The sequence below is a fragment of the Sapajus apella genome, unplaced genomic scaffold, assembly GCF_009761245.1.
Source record: "Sapajus apella isolate SASKATOON/1434 unplaced genomic scaffold, GSC_monkey_1.0 scaffold166, whole genome shotgun sequence".
Classification (NCBI taxonomy): Eukaryota; Metazoa; Chordata; class Mammalia; order Primates; family Cebidae; genus Sapajus; species Sapajus apella.
In genome coordinates, this window is record NW_022437106.1 from 955,590 (window position 1) to 977,070 (window position 21,481).

Below are 21,481 nucleotides of genomic sequence, written 5' to 3' on the forward strand. Positions count from 1 at the left end.
CGTCAGCACCAACCAGCACAGCCTGGCAGAACCCGCCTTGCCCTGGCCATCCCTGTCTCTCAGATTCACCACGGAGGTTAGCTGGGTTGTAGCCGAGCTATTAAGAGTAGGGGTTTGTGTTCTTCAAAGTTAGGGCGTAGGAGCCACACATTTCTTCTTGCCCAGCCCTTGCCTAGACCATTTTCTTTATTCAGTGAATGCTTTTTAAAGTGTGGTCTGAGGGTTGCTCCCTCCTCCCATTCAAGACTCTTTCAGGAGGTCACAACTATTTTAATATTACTAAGAATGCTGTATGCCTTTTAAATTCTTTCTCTTATGAGTGCCCATTGGAGTTTTCCAGACATGTGATACTGCAAAATATTGAATGCAATAGTATATATATTTGGGTACAGCTGTTGTTGCTCAAGCTAGACATGAAAGAAATTTGCAAATATGTAAAACAGTGGCACATTCCTCAAACTTTTAATCCTTTGAAATACCATTTTTAATTAAAAAAGCAATAGTTTTTTATTTTTATTATAAGTTCCAGGATACATGTGCAGAATGTGCAGGTTTGTTACATAGGTAAACATGTACCATCGTGGTTTGCTTCACCTGTGCACCCATCACCTAAGTATTAAGCCCAGCATGCATCAGCTATTTTCCTGATGTCTCCCTCCCCACCGCCCACACCCAGCCAACAGGCCCCAGTGTGCGTTGTTCCCCTCCCTGTGTCCATGCGTTCTCATTGTTCAGCTCCCACTTACAAGTGAGAACATGCCGTGTTTGATTTTCTGTTCCTGTGTTTGCTGAGGATGATGGTGTCCAGCTGCATCCATGTTCCTGTAAAGGACATGATCTCGTTCTTCTTTATGGCTGCATAGTATTCCATGATGTATATGTACCACATTTTCTTTATCCAGTCTATCATTGATGGGCCTTTGGGTTGATTCCATGTCTTTGCTATTGTAAATAATGCTGCAGTGAACATACACATGTACGTATCTTTGTAATAGAATGATTTATATTCCTTTGGGTATATACCTAGTAATGGGATTGCTGGGTCAAATGGTATTTCTAGTTCTAGGTCATTGAGGAATCGCCACACTGTCTTCCACAATGGTTGAACTCATTTACGTTCCTACAAACAGTGGAAAAGTGTTCTTACCTCTCTGCAGCCTCGCCAGCATCTGTTGTTTTCTTGACTTTTTAATAATCGTCATTCTGACTGGTGTGAGATGGTATCTCATTGTGGCTTTACATTTCTCTATATATCAGTGATGTTGAGCTTTTTTTCACGTTTGTTGGCCGAATAAATGAACTAATACTTCTAATGTTTCATAGTTACAATTTTTGGTATGGCAAATATTAGTAATAAAAATTAAGATAAACAAGAGCTCTTTGAGGTCCTCCATAATTTTCTTAAGTGTAAAGGGGTCCTGAGACAAAAGAGTTTGAGAATCAGTGCTTTAAATCCTGTCAGTTCCAGTTGGAATCCCAGTTTCTCTCTGAGGGTGGCACAGGTTGTCCAGCTCACCGTTTTCTCTGCATTCTCTAAACTTCTGTGCCACTCAGCTTAGTGCTTAGTTTTTTTCTCCTTATGTATAGCATAAGGCCCCTGAAAAAGGGGATCAGATCTGAAATGAGAGTTTTTTGAGACTTCCAAGGTATATAGTGCTGGGCACAGCTTAAACAATTGTTAATGATTATTCATATTACTATCATCATCGTCAGTGTTCAACTCACTGGTTTACTGGAGAAGCAATATGCATCTAAAAATTTGTGAACAACCTTACATCATAAAATTAATATGCAATATAGAAAAAGAATAAAGGTTTTTCTTTAATCACTAATAAATTGGTCACAAAAGTTAACATGTTAATCTACTTAATTATTTCTTTTAACTTTTAATGTAAATTGCCAAATTATAATTGCATATATTTATGGGATTCAAAGTGATATTGTGATTTATGAATATGATATGGAATAATTAAGTCAACCTAATTAACATATTTATCACCGCTAATCTATTTAATTCTTATGTGACCAACAATTGCAATAAAACCTGGACATAGGCCCTTGCTCTGAAAACTTGCTGAGCACGGTGTCATGTGCTTAGTAAGCATTCGGTAAAGCTGGTTGAGTTGAATCTGCTGTTTTAGTAGCTGCCTCTGCTGTTCTTGTAGCCCTCGGTGAATTCCCTGCCATCCCTGCCACTACCTATAAGTGATTTGCAGTTGTGTTTAGGCTTTCAGAAGGCAGTCTTACTTTCTGAAGCCTTTTCTATTAAAGAATTGACAGATTATTCTGGGGCCAGGCTGGAGGGCATAAATTAGTTGAGCAAGCTGGATTAATAGCCCAAGGTTGGGTATGAGTCTTTCTGATCATTCCTACTGTGGACTGAGTTTATTTTTCTTAGGCAGCCTTTCCTGACTTCCAAGACATAAAAATCAGGTTAACATTCTTGTGCCAGGGTCCTGCCATCAGTTTCCAAGTTTCCTTCACTGCTTCTCCCAGGAAGTCTAGGGATGCCATGCAAATAGCACACTGCCCTCATAGACTGTGACGGCTGATAAGCCACAGCTTTGTTTTCCTAAGCTCAGAATGTCATATTGTATTGAGTTGATTTTAGTTTTTTCATAAAAATGTGTGTGTTGATTCCAAAAGTGTTTATTGGGAATGTCCTTTGTGCTGACACTATATTAAATGACAGTGATAAGAAGGCTTAGACCCGGGAAGCTTATCACCTACAAGCATACACACACATAAGCAAGCCTAGTGTAAGTATGTTCCGAGTGCAGGTGCTCACTCAGGTGAAGGATCCGTCCACATCCCCTGTAAGAAGAGGGCGTCAGGAAATACTTTTTTTTTTTTTTTTTTGAGACAGTCTCTCTCTCTTGCCCAGGCTGGAGTGCAGTGGTGCCATCTCGTCTCACTACAACCTCCACCTCCAGGGTTCAAGCAATTCTCCTGCCTCAGCCTCCTGAGTAGCTGGGATTATAGGCACATGCCACCACCCAATTAATTTTTTTTTGTAGAGACAGGGTCTCACCATTTTGGTCAGGCGGTGATCCGCTCGCCTCGGCCTCCGAAAGTGCTGGGATTACAGGCATGAGCCACCGCACCTGGCGGGAAAGACTTCACCGAACAGGTTTCCCCAAACCCGTGTCTTGAAAGTTGAGAAGAAATTTGTCCTGTCAGTTGGAGGGCAGTCTAGGTGCAAGCAGTGTGTTCAAAGGCACGCAGAACCATCTGGCGCTCAAGGGAAACTGAAAACAGTTGGGTTCTGGAGGTGAAGGCAGTGGTGAAAGCAGGGACCAGGCCTCACCTATCACAGTGGGAACTGGGTTTTATCTACAGGGTGGATGAAACACATTGCAAAGGCAGTAAGAATTTGTTTTTTTGTTGTTGTTGTTTTTTTTTGTTTGTTTGTTTGTTTTGAGACAGAGTTTCACTCACGTTACCCAGGCTGGAGTGCAATGGCGCGATCTTGGCTCACCGCAACCTCCGCCTCCTGGGTTCAGGCAATTCTCCTGCCTCAGCCTCCCGAGTAGCTGGGATTACAGGCACGCACCACCATGCCCAGCTAATGTTTTGTACTTTTAGTAGAGACGGGGTTTCACCACGTTGACCAGGATGGTCTTGATCTCTTGACCTCGTGATTCACCCGCCTCGGCCTCCCAAAGTGCTGGGATTACAGGCTTGAGCCACCGGGCCCGGCCAGAATTTCTGTTTTTTAAAGATAATTCTAGTGGTGGTGAGAAGGGGTGGGTCTTGAGGGTAGGAAAACCAATTAAAAAGATAACTAACATAAAATGGTGAGAAGCTATGCAAGAAGCAGGTTAGTCAGTGCCACTAGGAGTAAGGAAGTACGTACTAGAATAGTTGGGGATTATAATTGACAGAGTTTGGTGAGAGGAAGGAGCTTCTGATGTTCGTAGACTTCTCATTTGAGTGGGATGGCAGTATTCCCAATTGAGGGAGAAAAACACGCTTTGGGGGAGGGTTGTTTTATTTTAGGGCCCTGTGGCACATGAGATGGAGCTGCATTAGGCAGCGTGTAGATGGTTCTGAAGACTGTAAGAAAGGTCAGCCCTAGAGAGAGATTTGGGAGTCATCAGGATCCAGGTGGAAGCTGTGTCTATGAGAAAGCATAAGAGCAGGCCAGGCGCAGTGGCTCATGCTTGTGGTCCCAACACTTTGGGAGGCTGAGGTGGGGGGATCACGAAGTTGGAAGTTTCAGACCAGCCTGGCCAACATGGTGAAACCCTGTCTCTACTAAAAATACAAAAGTTAGCCAGGCGTGGTGGCAGGTGCCTGAAATCCTAGCTACTCGGGAGGCCGAGGCAGGGGAATCACTCGAACCCTGGTGGCAGAGGTTGCAGTGAGCCGCAGTCATGCCACTGTGTTCCAGCCTGGGTGATAGAATGAGACTCCATCTCAAAAAAAAAAAAAGAAAAAAGAGAGAAAGCATAAGACCATGTGTGTGTAGTAAAAAGAGAAAGAGAAGTGTGGACTCTAGAGGAATACACCAATAATGAAAGGACAGGGAGAGAAAGACTGTCCTGTGAAACAGACTAGAAAAAAACAGACCAAGAGGTGGCGAAAGTACTGCCTTGGATTCTTCCAGGGGGGCAGGTGAAGGGCCTAAACCTGATTCTTACCAGATTGGGCATCAGAACTGAGCTCAATCTGTGAAGCCAGGAGTTGAATTTGGTTCCCTCTCTGTGACCCTGTCCCCCAGTCTGCCATGTACCGCAGCAGCAGCAGCAGCTTCTCACCTCCCCACCCACTCCAAACCTTGCCCATGATAAGAAGGCAGGTTGCAAACCCAGGGAAACAGGAGGACCTGACACAGCCAGGATACCAGGAACTAAAACAGGATATTCCTGGCCCAGTGGCTGGATCTTCAGTATCCTTACTATTAAGGTGGGAAAGGAGCTCCCAAATGTTCAGGTGGTTCTGGTTCGGATCTGTATTTATTTATTTTTATTTTTTTTCCTTTTTCTTTTTTTGTTTCTGTGTGTGTGTGTGTGTGTGTGTGTGTGTGTGTGTGTGTGTGTGTGTGTGTACAAAGGAGGGTATGGCTAAATTATTTTTTACTTATTTTGTGTTTATTTTTATGTTGGATTCTCTTTAGGAGCACTTAGACAGTGGTTCTGATTTTTAAATGCTAGAGAGAGGTTAAAGGAAGAACAGTTGAATAGTATCCATTGCATTGACACTGAGATTGATAGGGACAGAAATCAAGTCGGGATGATTAATAGGTGAATGAGAAATAGGATGTTGAGACCGCAGTTATAAACTGCTTTTTCAAGAAGCTTGACTAGGCCCAGCGCAGTGCTTCACACCTGTAATTCCAGCACTTTGGGAGGCCAAGGAGGGTTGATCACTTGAGTTCAGCAGTTCAGGATGAGCCTGGTCAGCATGGTGAAACCCCATCTGTATTAAAAATACAAAAATTACTCAGGCATGGTGGCATGCACCTGTAATCCCAGGTATTTGGGAGGCTGAGGCAGGAGAATCACTTGAACCCAGGAAGCAGAGGTTGCAGTGAGCTGAGATTGTGCCACTGCACTGCAGCCTGGGCTACAGAGTGAGACTCTGTCTCAACAACAACAAGAAAAGCTGGACTAGGAAAGAGAAGAGGGGAGGGAGGAGCGCAATAGCTAGAACAGATTTTAAGATTAAAGGGGATGTTTTTAGGAATGGACAGACAGTATTTTTACAGAATTTCTGAAGTGTTGAAGTGAAGTAGGGAGTGGCCTAAAACTGCAAAGATAGAATTTCTTGGAACGATAGTAAATCTCTTGTGTATTGGGGGCTAAATATAACCATCTTCTGCTTGTAGCAGATCTACCTCCACCTGTGCTCCTGTTGAGAAAAGGTCTGGCTCTATTGCCTAGCCTGGAGTACAGTGGTATGTTCTAGGCTCACTGCATCCTCTGCCTCCTGGGCTCAAGCCATCCTTCCACTTCAGCCTCCTGAGTAGCTGGGACTACAGGTGCACACCGTAATGCAAGGCTAATTTTTTGTGTGTATTTTTTGTAAAGATGGGGTTTCGCCAGGTTGTCCAGGCTGGTCTCAAACTCGTGAGCTCAAGCAATCTGCCCACCTCAGCCTCCCAAAGTGCTGGGATTACAGGTGTGAGCCACCACATCGGTCCTCCTTAGACTTTTGATATTATTTGTGTTACTTAGTTAACTAGGTACCTTCTTGCCTGATTGGGCCAGATGCCTACTCACAGATCTGGATGGGTGGTACCCTCCTGTCTGCCACTGAATCTCCTGGCATCCCCTCTTGCCCCCTGGGAAGACCTTCCAGGCCTCTTTGCTGGTGTTGTGCTCCTCCCTCACATCTGCTGTCTCACTAAGACATCTCTTTCTGGACAACTTGCTTGAAGTTAGGCCACTTGCCAACAGTGTAGGCAGACAGGGTTTTCAGAGTTATTTGTGACTCAACTAAAAGTTCGTAGCATATTCTTAATAGTCTGTATCCCAAGAATTATGCTGGATATCAAACTGATAAGAGTGGTGAGTCCTGGGAAGACTAGATTGGAGGAGAGGGGACATTGGTTAAGAGCCTCTCATCCATATTGCTTCAATTTTTAAAATGAGAATTAAAATTAAATTTAAAATAATTGTCCTGAATAGTCAAGTTTGAAAATTAAAACCATATCAGAGGTGATACTGGTAAGATACCAGCAAAATAAATATAGTTTGTTGAATATGTATTTCTTTCAACCCGCCATATTCCCTAGGAAAGGTTTAGTTCTAATTACATCCTGTGAGTTTAGTTAGGTAGTTGGCTTTGGAATAATTTTTATTTTTATTTTTTTGAAACTGGGTCTTGCTGTGTCACCCAGGCTGGAGTACAGTGGTATAATCATGGTTCACTGCAGCCTCGACCTCCCAGAATCAAGCAGTTCTCCTACCTTAGTCTCCTTAGTAGCTGAGACTACAGGTGCATGCCATCATGCCCGGTTAACTTTTTTTTTTTTTTTTTGGTAGAGACAAGGTCTTCCTATGTTGCTCAGGCTGACCTTGAACTCGTGAGGTCAGCTGATCCTCCTGCTTTGACCTCGCAGCATGAAGTGCTAGGATTACAGGAGTGAGCCACCACGCTTGGCCTAGAGAATTCTTGAAGTCAGCTTGCAGTTTAGCAGGACCTGGGGACTGATTTAACCCAGGATCCACTGAACATTCCCATCCCTTCTGTGAATTCCAAGACTAGTTTGGCTGCTTTGAAAGAGAGTAGAGAGAACTGGAGTGGTTCACAGTTTTACTGCTGCAGCTGTACCTGGTCAGACAATAGGATTGCAGTGTAGTTCTGAGCATTGCAAAGCTGTTTTGGGGAAATTTGCCACTATTTATACCTTAGAAGGAAAATAGTGCTGTAGATATTCAACTAGATAATTTTACATGTTGATTTTAGAATTTTTATGTTCATTTAAATATGTAAGTGTACCTGATACAGAGGTTCACAGCCTTGCAGAGAAAGTAATGAAGCTGTTTCGTAAAACCGGGATTCAAGAGTACTTGGAAAATTGCTCAGTTTCCCTAGCCTGCCTACCCTCTGCTTTAATTCCTTTTTTCCCATCCCTGAATACAGGCAAGAGTCTAAGACTCACTGCCCAGCAGGCTAAGAACTGAGTGGCTCTTTCTAGCCATGTCTGTTAAGGAGACATGTAATAATGAGCAACTTTATGGGGTTGGCAAAGAATTTGGACTAATGATAGATCCAGAGAAGCAGCTGCGTTTTAGCCTGAGCAGAAACTTTGATGAGAATGGGGACTAAAAATTAGTGTTATTCTCTTGCTAGTCTGCAGTTGACAAAAAATTAATGAATACAGTCCTCTGAAGAGCTGAGGGTCAGACATAACCACATAGCCTCGAGTAGGACCAGACCCATCTTGGAAGTTGCAGCCAACTCCTTCTGTTTTCACCAATGCATTTAATTAGGGGGCACATCCACATTCAAGTACTGAATTGCTGGGATCCCATTGGGATTCAGTTCAGCTTCTGTTTATTGGACTCTGCCCAGTACCAGATTCAAAGGTATGTCAGACATAGTCCTTGCTGTCAAGGAGCTCCTGTTGAGTGAAGAAAACGGACCCATGGATATTACCAATATAATATATATCTCAGAGGAGGAACACTTTGTCCAACCAGGGAGGATACAGAAAATTTGCAGGAGATAACACCTAAAAGAAGAGGGGGAGGGACTAGGCAGAGGGCTCTCAGACATTAGCGTATGTGTTGTGAGTAAGGAAACTGTGTGCAGTCATGAAGTGATAATGGGTCTGGAGAGGTCTTGGATTTTACCCTGAAGGTAGTTATTGACTGAATTTAGGTGGCGAGATACCCAAAGGTCAAATTTGCTTTTTAGAAAGAAAGTCTGCTGGGACACAGTGTATAGGAGGGAGATAGGGAGATGAGTTAAAATATTTCTAATTCTCATCTCAAGTCCATCTGAAAATTATTGATTCAAACACTATTAAATAAAGTAAGTCAGGTAGAGGGGACGACAGATAGCAGGGCAGTGAGGTGCTTCCACATTCCCTGTGGCACCATCTCAGCACCGTGCCCTAACGCGGGGCTGAAGCTCTGACTTACAATCTCTAGCTGGGGGAAATGAGGCACGCTGTCTTGGACAGAAGTAATGGGTTGATCATGAAACTAAGGGGCCGATTCCCAAGTAGTGCCACCTTTCTGACAGTGGTGTAGATACTGGTTCCAGATGAGCCTCTGCTGGGCTCACCATTGCTTTGAGCACCTGCACATGCATAGGTGGCTCCAACCTTAAGGAGCATTTCTTCTGCATTTGTTTGTGTCATTGTAAAATGAAGGTGCTGGCCATTTAATATATATTCCTATATCTCTATATTCAAATATGTGAATATATATTTCATAGAGAGATTCCATCATGAAATAAATAAAATATTCACAGCATTTCTTAGCAACTTGCTATGAATTGATTTTGAAGAAACTGTTCCAGCCATTATCGGGGAATGGACTAGGGAGGAGTGAGGAGCAAGAGTAGGAGCAGAGAACCACCTAAGCGGCCCCAACAAGCAAGAATGACAGCGGTGAAAGTGAAGAATTTTGGGTAGATCTGATTTTGAAAGAGGAAATGATAGGACTTGCTGATGGGCTGATATGAGGGCTCGGGTGAGAAATTCATGACAGATGTCAGGGTCTGACCTAAACAACTGGGTGGAGGGTGATGCCCTTGATTGTAAAAAGCCTTAATAACCACTTCCCTTTATTGAGCATGTGTTTGGTATCCTGCCCTGTACTAAGAGTTTTACACATATTTAATTTAAACTTCAAACAAACCCTATGAAGAAAGTGTTGTCATTGTTCCCAGTGTTGGTTGAGGAAGCTGAGCCCTGAGAGGTTGGGCTGCAGGCCCTGAAACAATAGCTGGTGAATAGAGGAGCTAGGTTTCCACGAGGCTGCCTGTACCACTGCCTTATATGGCATCTTTCTGTGAGTATATAGCTTACTGTGATTTTTCTCTCTTTTCAGGGTTGTGGTTTTTTTGCACTGAATGTAACGTAGACTCATCTTCACGGGCTTGCGTTGCCCCAGGTACTGTCAAAGGTAAGTTTTTAAAAATATATATCTACCATATTGGCAATAGTCTTCTTCTTAAAAAGAAGAAAAGTACTTTTTAAGAACATTGTTGCCCTTAGGCCGGGCACGGTGGCTCGCACCTGTAATCCCAACTACTTTGAGAGGCTGAGGCAGGCAGATCATAAGGTCAGGAGTTCGAGACCATCCTGGCCAATATGGTGAAACCCCATCTCTACTAAAAATACAAAAATTAGGCGGAAGTGGCGGTGGACACTTGTAGTCTGAGCTACTTAGGAGGCCGAGGCAGGAGAATCACTTGGATCCAGGAGGTGGAGGTTGCAGTGAGCCAAGATCACGCTACTGTACTCCAATCTACGTGACAGAACGAGACTATGTCTCAAAAAAAGAAAAGAACATTGTTGCCCTTTTACCAAGTCTTTACAGAAAGATATTTTATTTTTAAGGTGACCATCACAGCAGCCCCTTGTTTTCCTACTATATGGGTCCCTTTAAAAAGCACTGGTATTGGCTGGGTGCAGTAGCTCACACCTGTAATCCCAGTACTTTGGGAGGCCAAGGCAGGCGGATCATAAGGTCAGGAGTTCGAGACCAGCGTGGCCAAATGGTGAAACCCCGTCTCTACTAAAAATACAAAAAAAAAAAAAATTAGCCAGACGTGGTGGTGCGTGCCACCACCAGTCTCAAGAGGCTGAGGCAGAAGAATTGCTTGAACCTGGGAGGAGGAGGTTGCAGTGAGCCGAGATAGTACCACTGCACTCCAGCCTGGGTGACAGAGTGAGACTCTGTCTCCAAAAACAAACAAAAAAAAGCACTGATATTTTAGATGGATAGACATTTGGTGCCTCATCCTAGAAAGCTACAACTTAGTTACTACGATTATGTGAGTTTAATGCTTTATGTGAGTGTACTCCCAGTTTCTCTGTCTCTAGCCTTTCCCTGCTATGGTCTGTAGTCCACATTACTGCCAGAGTTCACTTTCTGAATGGTAGATTTACTCAGGTCATGCCTTTGCTTAAAGAGCTCTCATGGCATCCAGTTGCTGCAGATGTTGTCCTTCAGATCCCTTCAAAACCTAATTCCAGCCAACATTTCTGGCTGCTTTTTTAGTGAATCCTTATCTGTAAGCCTTAACGGACCATTTTCTGTTCCCTAGATATATATATATATATATATTTTTTTTCGTGGCATTGTGCCTTGGTTGATGCTTTTCTCTTTTTAGAGTTTGGAAGCGGGGAGGGGAACGTGACTGTCTACTCTCTTTGTGTTTTTCCTGTTGTCTTCTTCTCCCAAACTCCCTTGGCAGAATTTCTTTTTCATCTGTGTTGTAAGAGCACCTTTTGTTATTACAGTAATAAATTATTCAGTATTTTATATTGAAGTGATTTATTTGTGTCTGTCTCCTTTACTAATAGATAAACCCTTTGAGACTGCTTGTAAAGGAGCTAACCTATTTTTAATGCCTAAAAGAGGCCCCCACAAGCAAGAAAGGATGACAGCAGTGAAAATGAAGAATTATGGGTGGATCTGAGAAACAAATTTTGAAAGCAAAAATGATAGGACTTGCCGATGAGCTAATATGAGGGGTCCAGGGATAGGATGAGAAATTAATGATGGATTTTTCCCCAACCCTTTGCTCAGCTTATGTGCCTAATGTATGCATGTTGTCTCTATAGAGACAGCCACTTACCAGAAGACAGTAGCCATAACCATAGTCACTGCTAAAGTCACAATACTGTGTGGCCTATGGTTTATGAACCTCCAGTTCAGCCTCAGTAGTGTAGAGAAATAAAATGCTCTTAGACACCTTGCCAAGAGTTCTACACACATTGTTTAATCTTTATAACACCTCTTCCTGCACGGCTTTATGGATGAAAATACTCAGGATTAGAAAGTTAAATAACTCACCCAGGATCACACAGCTAATAACTGACAAGAATGATTCTACATTTTTAAAGCCACAGCTCATTCCAGCATAACACACTATCCCAGCTCCATCTGGCATGTGGTAGAGGCACAGTAAATGTTTATTGAATTGATACCTGTTGCATTTTAAATAAAAAGCATTTCAGTTGATTAATTCAGTCATTCTTACCTAGAAATTTACTGAATACCTATTAAATGCCAGGTACACAGTTTTAAGTAGACTGAATACAGAGATCAACAAGATTTAGTGCCTAGTATCAAGGGGTTGACAAGTCTAATCCTTATCACATAGAGGAATCTAAAGGAGTAAATAAATCCAATAAAGTGTTACAGATCCCATAATAGAATTCAAACAAGATCCAGTAGGGGCACTGAGGAAGGGATCATCACTTCTGCCTAGAGATGAATCAGGAAATAGTTCATAATGAAGTTGAGCCTTGATTGAAAATTAGGGAGTCCCCTTTTTGCAGCAAAGGGAGTGATAGCAACAAAAAACATGGAAGCCTGAAACAATCTGCCATATTGGCGAAGCTGTAAGAAGTTCATTATGGCTGGAACAAAAGAATGAGAGACCAGGCAGATGAGGCTGGAGATGCAGGTGTGGGCTGGATGCTGGAGGGCTTTGAAAAATATTAACATAGTTGTCAATTTTCCTGGAAGAACTTGCACAGGTAGGACATTACTTGTATTTAGTCATTAACATTTGTTGAGTCCTGTCATGACTGTGTCAGGTCAAGACGACTCACTACTTACCATAGGTCACAAACTGGTGACTGCTCCAAGGTGAAGTGGAAGCAGAAACTAAACACTTGTGTTGGCTGGGCGCGGTGGCTCACACCTATAATCCCAGCACTTTGGGAGGCTGAGGTGGCTGAATCACTTGACGTCAGGAGTTCGAGACCAGCCTGGCCAACATGGTGAAACGCTGTTTCTACTAAAAATGCAAAAATTGGCCGGGCGCGGTGGCTCACGCCTGTAATCCCAGCACTTGTGGGAGGCCGAGGCGGGTGGATCACGAGGTCAAGAGATCGAGACCATCCTGGTCAACATGGTGAAACCCCGTCTCTACTAAAAAACTACAAAAAATTAGCTGGGCATGGTGGCGCGTGCCTGTAATCCCAGCTACTAAGGAGGCTGAGGCAGGAGAATTGCCTGAACCCAGGAGGCGGAGGTTGCGGTGAGCCGAGATCGTGCCGTTGCACTCCAGCCTGGGTAACAAGAGCAAAACTCCGTCTCAAAAAAAAATACAAAAATTAGCCTGGCATGGTAGCACATGCCTGTAATCCCAGTCACTTGGTAGTCTGAGGCAGGAGAATATAGGCTGATATAGAAAACTGAACTTAATTCTGAGGAGAATACATTTCAGATAAAAGTTGAGATCAAAGGGTATCTAATAAATAATATTCTCTTCCCTGCTCAAGTTCTGAACCTACAGAGACATAGGACAAAGGGGCAAGGCAAGTAGGTGGAGATCAAAATTTCACGTTTATCACTTATAAAGTTTCCATAGGAGAACTGGCTTACATCTAAGGGCAAATAGACTTTTTAATACTAAACTGCAGGACTTAGCAGGTTTATTCACCCAGCAACACTAGTCTGGGATAGACCTGCCTCCTAGCAGAGGAAAGGAGCAGAGCATAACAGGTGCCCCCAAAGGAAAAGGGAGAGAACAGGGCTGGACTTTGCAAGTCTAGTTTCTTCTTCCAGACGCACTAATCAGAGAAGTCCTGTCACCCCTGGCAGCCTGAGTCAGGGATATGATAAGTCCAGGAATATTAAAAATTGGGTATTGTCCCATGCGGAAGGAAGCATCAAGAGCGGGGAAAAAAGTTTTCCTCCCCTCACATTCCTCAGCTTTTGTTTCTTAATGCTTTGTTCTTAACCGGTAAGTCTAGATTATGCAAGTCTTCGTTTGTCCGTCCGTCCGTCCGTCTGTCCGTCCATCCATCTGTCCTTCCTTTCTTCCTCCCTTCCTTTCTTCCCTCCCTTCCTTCTATTTATAGTCAGAAACCTCTTAATTTTCATTTTCCTTTTGAATCACCCAGGTAAGCCTAGCACAAGCAACTGAAACGTAGAAGTTCACTGGTTTTGTAATGCATGTGTGCTGTTTGAAATTCAGCTGCTTTGCAGCTTATATGCAGCAAGTAATTGTTCCACTTTCTGACGTCTGAAAGGCCTGTAGGAAGACAGTCTGTTTTCCCTGAATTCTAATCTTTCCTCAGCCATGCCTGCTTAGGAAAAGCTGTGCCGGCATAATTCAAGGTCAAGCAGCAGCCTTTTGAACACTGAAGACACCCAAGCCCGCTAATGCTCTATTCCCTTTGCTGAGGCCAGCACTGCTGGCATTTGCTTGCTAGGCCTGAGCGGCCAGCGTATACTGAGGCTGCCTGCACAGCTGATGTTGAAATGAGCTTTAATACCAGCGTCACCACGACCACCACCACAACTGCCTGTGGCTTGTTTCTTGATAAGGCCTGCAAAGCCCCCAACCCTTTGCTAAGGCTTATGTGCCTAGTGCATGCAGCTTTGTCTCTATAGAAACAGCCACTTACGTGAAGACAAAGTTGCCATAACTACAGTCACTGCTGAGGTCAAAATACTGTGTGCCTATGGTTTATAAATTTCTAATTCAGCCTCAATAGTTAAAAGCTAGTGTGTAACTATAAAAACAACAGTAAAAAGCCTAATACAAGCTTCTACAAGAAATACTGTGCCGCCTCATTAAAGTCCAAGACCCAAAGTCCTGGCCTTCACGGAAGCCTCAGAAACGCCACATGTATTTTACTGCCTTGAATTTTACTTCGTGCCTGTTTATCATAATTGTAGTGCCATGCACCAGAGGTTAGGATCTCTGAGACCCAGTAAATAGCATTCTCCCTCCCTTGACTGGGTTCTATATTTTGGTCTCTGAAATGTCCTCCTTTTAAAAGCTTATATGCAGTGAATAATTGTTACACTTATAATTTTTCCCTCCTTTTTAAAAGGAGGGCATTTGGGAGACCAAAATATTGTTTCTCTGACTATTAAAGCGGTATTGGACCACCTGTTCTGCTGCCACTACCACTGTGTGTGCTGCTGGGCGGAGGGGCCAGGCTTAAAAAAGCAGCTGTATTGGAGAATGTGACACATCTACCAGCCAGTGAACTTAACACCGAACTTGATAATTCCACAGACTGACCTACTCATGGGTAGTTGTGAGGGTCCTGCATTTATGGGTGGAGGACCAGAGGAGAATGCGTGCTCCTCGGGGCAGCTGGCTTCCAAAAGGAAGGAAAAGAAAGGGCTGAGCTCCACATACCTTTTTTCTCCTTCCAAACTCACCGTTAAAGTAAGATCCTGTTACCTTCTCTAGAGTGGATTTTGTGCAGGTGGAGAGGAGCCAAGGGTGGAAACTCAGGAGCCAGGAAGAAGCATTCCCCTCTCGCAGCGTGTCCAAAGGGAAATGGAGCTCACTGGGGATTGTACCCTGAAATAATAAGAATTCAGAGTAGAGAATGCTTTGTGAGTTGGTCATCACCATATACTTATAAGTACCTATTATGTATCAAATGCAAATATATTATCAGTGAATCCCCAGAATAACTATTATTCCCAAGTTTTAAAAGGGAAACTGAGGCGGAGACAAAATTGAGTCATTCCCTAAAGGTCCCACATCAGAAAGCATTCAGGTCTGTCAGACTCTTCAGTGACTACCACAGCTCCCCCTCCAGGTTCCAGTCACTGCTCCTCCCCTTCAGGCCTAGCAATGGTATGGTTCCCCACGGTTGTCAGCTGCTGGGTGGTTCAGTAGCCTTTGTTGGTTTCTCTATTTCTATTCTAACATGTTGGAAAATTGAGGGCTGGAGTAGTAGGGAAGGAAAGACTTGGGTCTTGACAGAATTGGGCCTTGGTAGGATCTTATTAGGAGACGATGGATTTTTTTTTTTTTTGAGACGATGGATTTTAAGAAGTGAGAGTAGGGGCAGAAGTCTTGGTTAAAGCCTTTGGGAGAGGAGAGGATAGAATAGGGGAGGAGAGATGTCAGTGTTCAGTGTTGAGGGTAGGGAGAAGGAGTCAGTGAGGGGAAATAGCAGTGATTGTCACAGAAAGAACTAATTTAGCCAGGCAAGTAAGCTGGAAAGAGACTTAAGAAAAATAGAACAGCCAGGCCAGGCGCCGTGGCTCACCCCTGTAATCCCAGCACTTTGGGAGGCCAAGGTGGGTGAATCACGATGTCAGGAGTTCGAGACCAGCCTGGCCAATATGGTGAAACCCCATCTCTACTAAAAATACAAAAATTAGCTGGGCACGGTGGCGTGTGCCTGTAGTCTCAGCTGCTCAGGAGGCTGAGGCAGGAGAATCGCTTGAACCGGGGAGGTGGAGGTTGCAGTGAGTTGAGATCGTGCTAGTGCACCAGCCTGGGTGACAGAGCAACATCCCTTCTTCCTCTCTTGCCTCCTGTATATTGTCAGTGCCTCCCAGTGATTTAGCCCAGCCAGCGGCCAGAAGATACAGGAGCCCAATGATGGTGTCCCCTGGGGCACACAGTCAGGCAGAGAATGGAGTGTGGTGGGTCTGGAGGGGCCAGCAGACGGTACAGCTCCAAACCAAGGAGTGTCCTGAGCGTAGGCCTGCAAGCATGAATGGAGTTCCAAGGAGTTTTTCTGGTTCAGCTCTGCTTGTAATGCATCATCTATGAAATGCAATCTCTGTTTCCCTGAAGTAGGAGAACTTAAAGACATCTGTGAAGCGAATTACACATAAAATCTTTCTGGATATGTTATTGAGTTTTTCCAATGCTATCAACCTAATTTTCATGAAGAACATTTTTTGTACAACTATCATAAACAGGTGAGGGACAAAATCAACTAGAGAAAGCCTGATTTCACTTGCTGTGAGCATCAGTCATGTGTTATACAGAGGGAATGGGCAATGTTGATTAATCTGGAAGTGAGTGAATGGATACCAATTGAGAGCTTCTACTGTACTAATTTTACACTTCACATCACATAAGTATGCATTTGTTCCCAAGAAGACCTTGCTAGGTGAGCAAAGTAGTTATTTTGGTAACCCCTTCCCACCTAGCAGGTGAGGAAACAGCTTCCTGGAAGTGCCTTCTTAGCCTCGAGGCTTGGCTGGTTACAGAGAAGCCTGCACCAAAACAGATCATCAGGCATTGGCACATTAATAGATTTTTCTTGCATGTAAAAAAAAATACACTACCAGCATCTTTTTAGCTTTTTTTTTTTTTTTTTTTTTGAGACAGGGTCTCTGTTGCTCAGGCTGGAGTACAGTGGCATAATCACAGCTCACTGCAGTCTTGACCTCATGGACTCAAGCAGTCCTCCCACCTCAGCCTCTTGAGTAACTGTGCTTACATATGTGTGTCATTACAGCTGGCTAATTTCTGTATTTTGGGTAGAGGTGGGGTTTCGCCATGTTACCCAGGCTGGTCTTAAACTGCTTAGCTCAAGCGTTCCACCTGCTTCAGCCTCCCAAATTGCTGGGATTACAGGCATAAGCCACTGCACCTGGCCCTTTTTAGCTTTTATGTTTTGTAGCTGTGAGCTTTAAAGTATCTGATAGGTTTGTAAATATTTGTACCTGTATTATAATGGAGATTTGTGTCATTTGAATAATTATTCCTCAATAGGGCTGGCTCCATAGCTCTGTAATCCCAGCACTTTGGGAGGCCAAGGCAGGTGGATCACGAGGTCACGAGTTCAAGACTGGGCTAGCCAATACAGTCAAACCCTGTCTGTACTAAAAATACAAAAATTAGCCTGGGTGTGGTGGCAGGTGCCTGTAGTTCCAGCTACTTGGGAGGCTGAGGCAGGAGAATTGCTTGAACCTGGGAGGCAGAGATTGCAATGACTTGAGATCACGCCACTGCACTCCAGCCTGGGTGACACAGCAAGACTCTGTCTCAAAAAAAAAAATTGTTTTCTTCAATAATTACATATGAAATGAATTCATGAAAATGTTGCATAAATTTTTAGTAGTTTCCTTTTGGCACATTTTATTCATAAAATTTTAACAAACTTTTTCTTGACTCATTTTATTCTTCGAGGAAAAATTAATTACTTTTTACAATGTGGCCCTATAAATAGTCTCATATAAAAATAAATTAACTGACATTTAATTTATTAAGCACATTTCCTAAAAATAAAAAGCGGGGCCAGCCATTATAGTGTACCTTAATTTCAGTTATAAAGAAAGCAAGAACATTATTCATAAATTATAAACAGAAACGCTGCCAGTTCCAATAGCCTTAGCCTATTACCCAGGCAGTGTGACATGCGGCATTGTAACAGCAAGTGTGCTGCTTTGCTCACTGGCATACTCTCTTGCAGGTCACTGTCTGCTGTATTTCACCATCACCTCTGCCAAAAGCCAAATAAAATAGAGAAATCTAGAGCTGTTAATATCCCAATGCTGGAAACCTTTCCTCCTTACCCTTCTCCCCCAAGATGGGAAAAATTCCCTCCCTACTTCTTTTTTTAGACAGAGTCTTACTCTGTCACCCAGACTGGAGTGCAGTGGCATGATCTCGGCTCACAGAAATCTTTGCTTCCCAGGTTCAAGCGATTCTCCTGCCTCAGCCTCCTGAGTAGCTGGGATTATAGGCACCTGCCACCACGCCTGGCTAATTTTGTACTTTTAGTAGAGATGGGGTTTCACCATCTTGGCCAGGCTGGTCTTGAACTCCTGACTGTGATCTGCCCTCCTTGGCCTCCCAAAGTGCTGAGATTATAGTCGTGAGCCACTGCGTCCAGTCCTCTCTTTCTTACCTTTAAGATGCATGTGCGCGCGCACGCGCGCGCACACACACACACACACACACACGTTACTTAAGGTTATTTCACAGTATCCATGGTCTTACTGAGAGAATTTCAGTCTAAACTTCTGAAAAAAACAAATTTTTGCCCTGAATTCCTTACATACTTTTTCTCTTCTCTCTTTTAGGCAGTATTTTTGTGTTTCTGCAGAGTTTTGCACAAAATCTGTTCCCATGCAAACCAATGAGGGAGAAGTATCGGAAGAAAGCAGTTCCAAGGTCAGTAAATTACTGAAAGGTACAGTTTGGGTAGAAATTGAACAGTAGAGGCTGTGGATGAGTAGAATGGGTGTTTTGTTTTATGTGACTGAAAATTAGATTGATTTAAATTAGAACCTAACCTAAGATTGAGAAATATTTTTTCTTTTCAGTATACTTTTTAATGCTATATGCTAATTTAAAACAATTTTACTTAACTACAGAGAACTTTATAATTAAATTTTAGTGTACTGATGTCTTTTAAATTTTATTATGAAAGTTACTATATGCTTATAAAAAATTAAAACATCAGAAGTATATAAAGTTAAAAGGCTGCACAGAGGCAGTCACTGATCATTTTTAGATGCCCTTCTGTTATAAATTTTATTTGCTTTATTTTAAATTCAGAGGTACCTGTGCAGGTTTGTTACATGGATATGTTGTGTGATGCTGAGGCTTGGGGTACGAATGATTTCATCACTCAGGTAGGAGCATAGTACCAAGAGCTTGTAAATTAATCAACAGAATCTTATATTTGGAATGATTTCATGTATGGCTGGAATTTGCCAGTGTGCTGTGGTTACATAGTTTGTGGGTGTCTGTTAACAGAAAGCTGTCAGGAAAGGTAGCAGGTTTTGAGGAAAAGTAGAGAATTTTCTATCAAATGGTGATTTTGAGCTGATTTTTCTTTCTTTCAATAGTTTTGTTTTTTTTTTTTTTTTGAGACTGGATCTTGCTCTGTCACTGTCTGGAGTATGGTAGTGTGATCACAGCTCACGCCTCACTGCAGACTCAACCACTCGGCCTCAAGCAGCGCTCCTACCTCAGCCCTCCCAAGTGGCTGGGACCACAGGTGTGTGCCACCACACCTGGCTCTTTGGTTTTTTTGTTTGTTTGTGTTTGGGTACAGACGGAGTCTTGCTGTGTCGCCCAGGCTGGTCTTGAACGTCTGGGCTCAAGTGATTCTCCCGCCTTAGCCTCCCAAAGTGCTGGAATTAAGGTGTGAGCCACCGAGCCTGACCTTCAATAAGTAATTCTTAAGCACGTGTTATCATGGGATACAACAATGAACCAAAAAGACATAGTTCCTACTCTCAAGGTGGTTTCATATTAGTGGGAGACATGAATAAATAAAGATAATAATTATAGATGATAGTAAGTACTATCAAGAAAATAAAATAAGTTATGTCATGCAGGGCAGCTGGGAGGAAAAGTGTAGCTAGTCAAGGAAGGTCTCTCTGAGAAGGGGACATTGCAGCTGAAGCTAATGGGCAAGAGAGCCAGCTCTGTGGAGAGCTGGAGGAACAGTGTTCTAGACACAGGAAACAGCTGCAGAAGCCTGTGGCCTCTTCCAAGAACTCTCAGAAACCTGTGGACCAAGTGTGACGGGAGGTTAGAGAGAGAGGCAGAGACCTTGCAAGGCCTCAGAGGTCACAGTGTGCACCGTGGACCTATTCTCCATGCACAGGGCAGCCATTGAAGGCTTTTCACTTGAGGAGTGATGTGGTAGGATTTGCTTTTTTTTGGAGATGGAGTTTCCCTCTTGTTGCCCAGGCTGGAGTGCAATAGTGCCATCTTGGTTCACCACAACCTCTGCCTCCCAAGTTCAAGTGATTCTCTTGCGTCAGTCTGCCAAGTAGCTGGGATTACAGGTGTGTGCCATGCACGCCCGGCTTATTTTGTATTTTTAGTAGAGACAGGGTTTCTCTACTAAAACCAGTCTCGAACTCCTGACCTCAGGTGATGTGCCAGCCTCCGCCACCTAAAGTGCTGGGATTACAGGCGGGAGCCACCACACCTGGCAGGATTTGCAGATTAAGACATGACTCAGTTGGCCAGGTGGGGTGGCTCACGCCTGTGATCCCAGCACTTTGGGGGGCGGAGGCAGGTGGATCATGAGGTCAGAAGATCAAGACCATCCTGGTCAACATGGTGAAACCCCTTCTCTACTAAAAATAAAACAATTACTTGGGCGTGGTGGTACACATTGTAGTCCCAGCTGCTTGAGAGGCTGAGGCAAGAGAATCACTTGAACACAGGAGTCAGAGGTTGCAGTGAGTTGAGATAGCACCACTCCACTCCAGCCTGGCAACAGAGTGAGACTCCGTCTCAAAATAAAAAACAAAAACGTCTCCGGCTGCTGTCCGGAGAGCGGATTGGAAAGACATAAGAGTGGAAGCAGGGAGCGGTGAGAAGGCATGTGCAGCCGCTCTTCTGGTAAGACAGAAGGGGTGGACTACATTCATGGGTGGAGCTGGAAGTGGAGGAAAGACAGACTTGAGATGTATTTTGGCACTAACACTGATGTGACTTTAGGATGAATTGGGATCCTTTCGCATCATAGAAATCAAGAGGGGAATTTCAAGAAAAAGGTTCATTCACTAACCTCTGATCAAGAATCAAGGAGGTTGACAAGTGAGAAAAGTCCCCTGGATTTGTTTAAGAACTAATTAAAGAGAAAGGATATGAGAAAACTTTCTGGGGAGATGGGGAGGTTCCCTGTCTGATAGGGGTGCAATAGTTTACAATAAAAATAGTTACAGTGTAGGTACGTTTGTAGCTGGTGAAACTTGTGTAATCAAATGGGGTGGAGAGTACTTGGAAGTGTAGATGAAGCAGGAATGGTAGAATGTTGACAGCTATTGAAGTGTTATGATGGGTACATAGGGGTTTATTTGTATTTACTTTGTACATGTTTTAAATTTTCTATGATAGTTTCTAAAAATAACTTATTGGTGTTCAAGGGTGCTATTTAATTGGAGTAGGAGGTGCAGAAACCAAATTTTATGAGTTAAAGAGAAATTAAATTATTTTCAAAAAATGAGTGGTGGGGGCCAGACACAATGGCTCATGCCTGTAATCCCAGCACTTTGGGAGGCCGAGGCAGGCAGATCACCTGAGGTCAGGAGCTCAAGGCCAGTCTGACCAACATGGAAAAACCTCATCTCTACTAAAAATACAAAAT

At 43.4% G+C, this 21,481-nt stretch overlaps 1 protein-coding gene and 1 long non-coding RNA gene across 5 annotated transcripts in view; one reads left to right on the forward strand and one right to left on the reverse strand.

The window, feature by feature from the left end:
• Positions 1-21,481, forward strand: part of TNRC6B (trinucleotide repeat containing adaptor 6B) — a 275,182-nt gene that overhangs the window by 65,235 nt on the left and 188,466 nt on the right. For 2 of the 4 annotated variants that reach the window (XM_032267134.1, XM_032267133.1), the window contains exons 2-3: positions 9,510-9,584; positions 18,447-18,537. In XM_032267134.1, the coding sequence (XP_032123025.1) occupies positions 18,493-18,537 (45 nt within the window). In that variant the 5' untranslated portion in view covers positions 9,510-9,584; positions 18,447-18,492. The remainder of the gene's footprint in view (positions 1-9,509; positions 9,585-18,446; positions 18,538-21,481) is intronic. The other 2 variants (XM_032267136.1, XM_032267135.1) reach the window with 1 other exon arrangement.
• LOC116542292 lies at positions 1,031-20,113 on the reverse strand. Its single transcript, XR_004265148.1, has 3 exons — positions 20,102-20,113; positions 14,800-14,809; positions 1,031-1,142 (listed from the first exon to the last, which is right to left on the reverse strand). It is a non-coding gene; the product is annotated as an uncharacterized LOC116542292 (long non-coding RNA).